The 490-nt window shown below is 40.0% G+C and overlaps 1 protein-coding gene across 1 annotated transcript; it reads right to left on the bottom strand.

The window, feature by feature from the left end:
- Positions 1-94: 94 nt before the first annotated feature.
- Positions 95-473, bottom strand: LOC107581207 (retinoid isomerohydrolase-like). Its single transcript, XM_016266738.1, has 2 exons — positions 332-473; positions 95-256 (listed from the first exon to the last, which is right to left on the bottom strand). Exons 1-2 carry the CDS (start codon positions 455-457, stop codon positions 113-115), a joined length of 270 nt encoding a protein of 89 aa, XP_016122224.1. The 5' UTR covers positions 458-473; the 3' UTR covers positions 95-112.
- Between the last annotated feature and the right edge of the window lie 17 nt (positions 474-490).

The following is a 490-nucleotide window of genomic DNA, read 5'->3' as shown; positions in this document are numbered from 1 at the left end:
AAGTAACACTCACTTAACTGTAGGGGACTCCAAAGTAACACTCACAAAATTTTTTTAATTAAAATAAAATAGAATAGAGTTGCTTTAATGTAAGTAAACCATTGTGTTTGATTTACCCTTTCCAGGCACACAGGTCAACAACAATGAAGCCCGAGTCCTCGTAGCAGTTGATGTGATGGAAAAGACCCATCGCAGCGGTTCTGAATTTATAGTCAATGTACTCTCCTGGATGCTTCCTCGCAATGTGTATCCACGTCTGTTTAAATGAACACAGCATATCTTAGGTTCTGTAAGTCATGTATTATCAAGTGATAAAGAAACAGGAACGTACGCCTTTCTCCTCGTCAGATTCAAAGCAGTCCATATAGTTGGATCCTCGGATACTCCAGGCGCTCAGGAACTTCAGCAGGTTGATTTTAACAGGCGTCTCAACGAAGACAAAGTAGTTTTCTGTCATGCCAAAACTAGGAAGGGAAAGACATATTAGACA

This window comes from Sinocyclocheilus grahami, unplaced genomic scaffold, assembly GCF_001515645.1.
Source record: "Sinocyclocheilus grahami isolate Dianchi unplaced genomic scaffold, SAMN03320097.WGS_v1.1 scaffold106698.1, whole genome shotgun sequence".
In the NCBI taxonomy this organism is placed as follows: Eukaryota; Metazoa; Chordata; class Actinopteri; order Cypriniformes; family Cyprinidae; genus Sinocyclocheilus; species Sinocyclocheilus grahami.
This window is presented reverse-complemented; position numbering and strand designations above follow the sequence as displayed.

Bases quoted from the DNA above. Each gene is read 5' to 3' on its own strand.
- LOC107581207 (XM_016266738.1), bottom strand. From the start codon at position 457: ATGACAGAAAACTACTTTGTCTTCGTTGAGACGCCTGTTAAAATCAAC. The intron at 257-331 runs GTACGTTCCTGT...TCATTTAAACAG, and splicing joins AATCTGACGAGGAGAAAGGC to ACGTGGATACACATTGCGAG.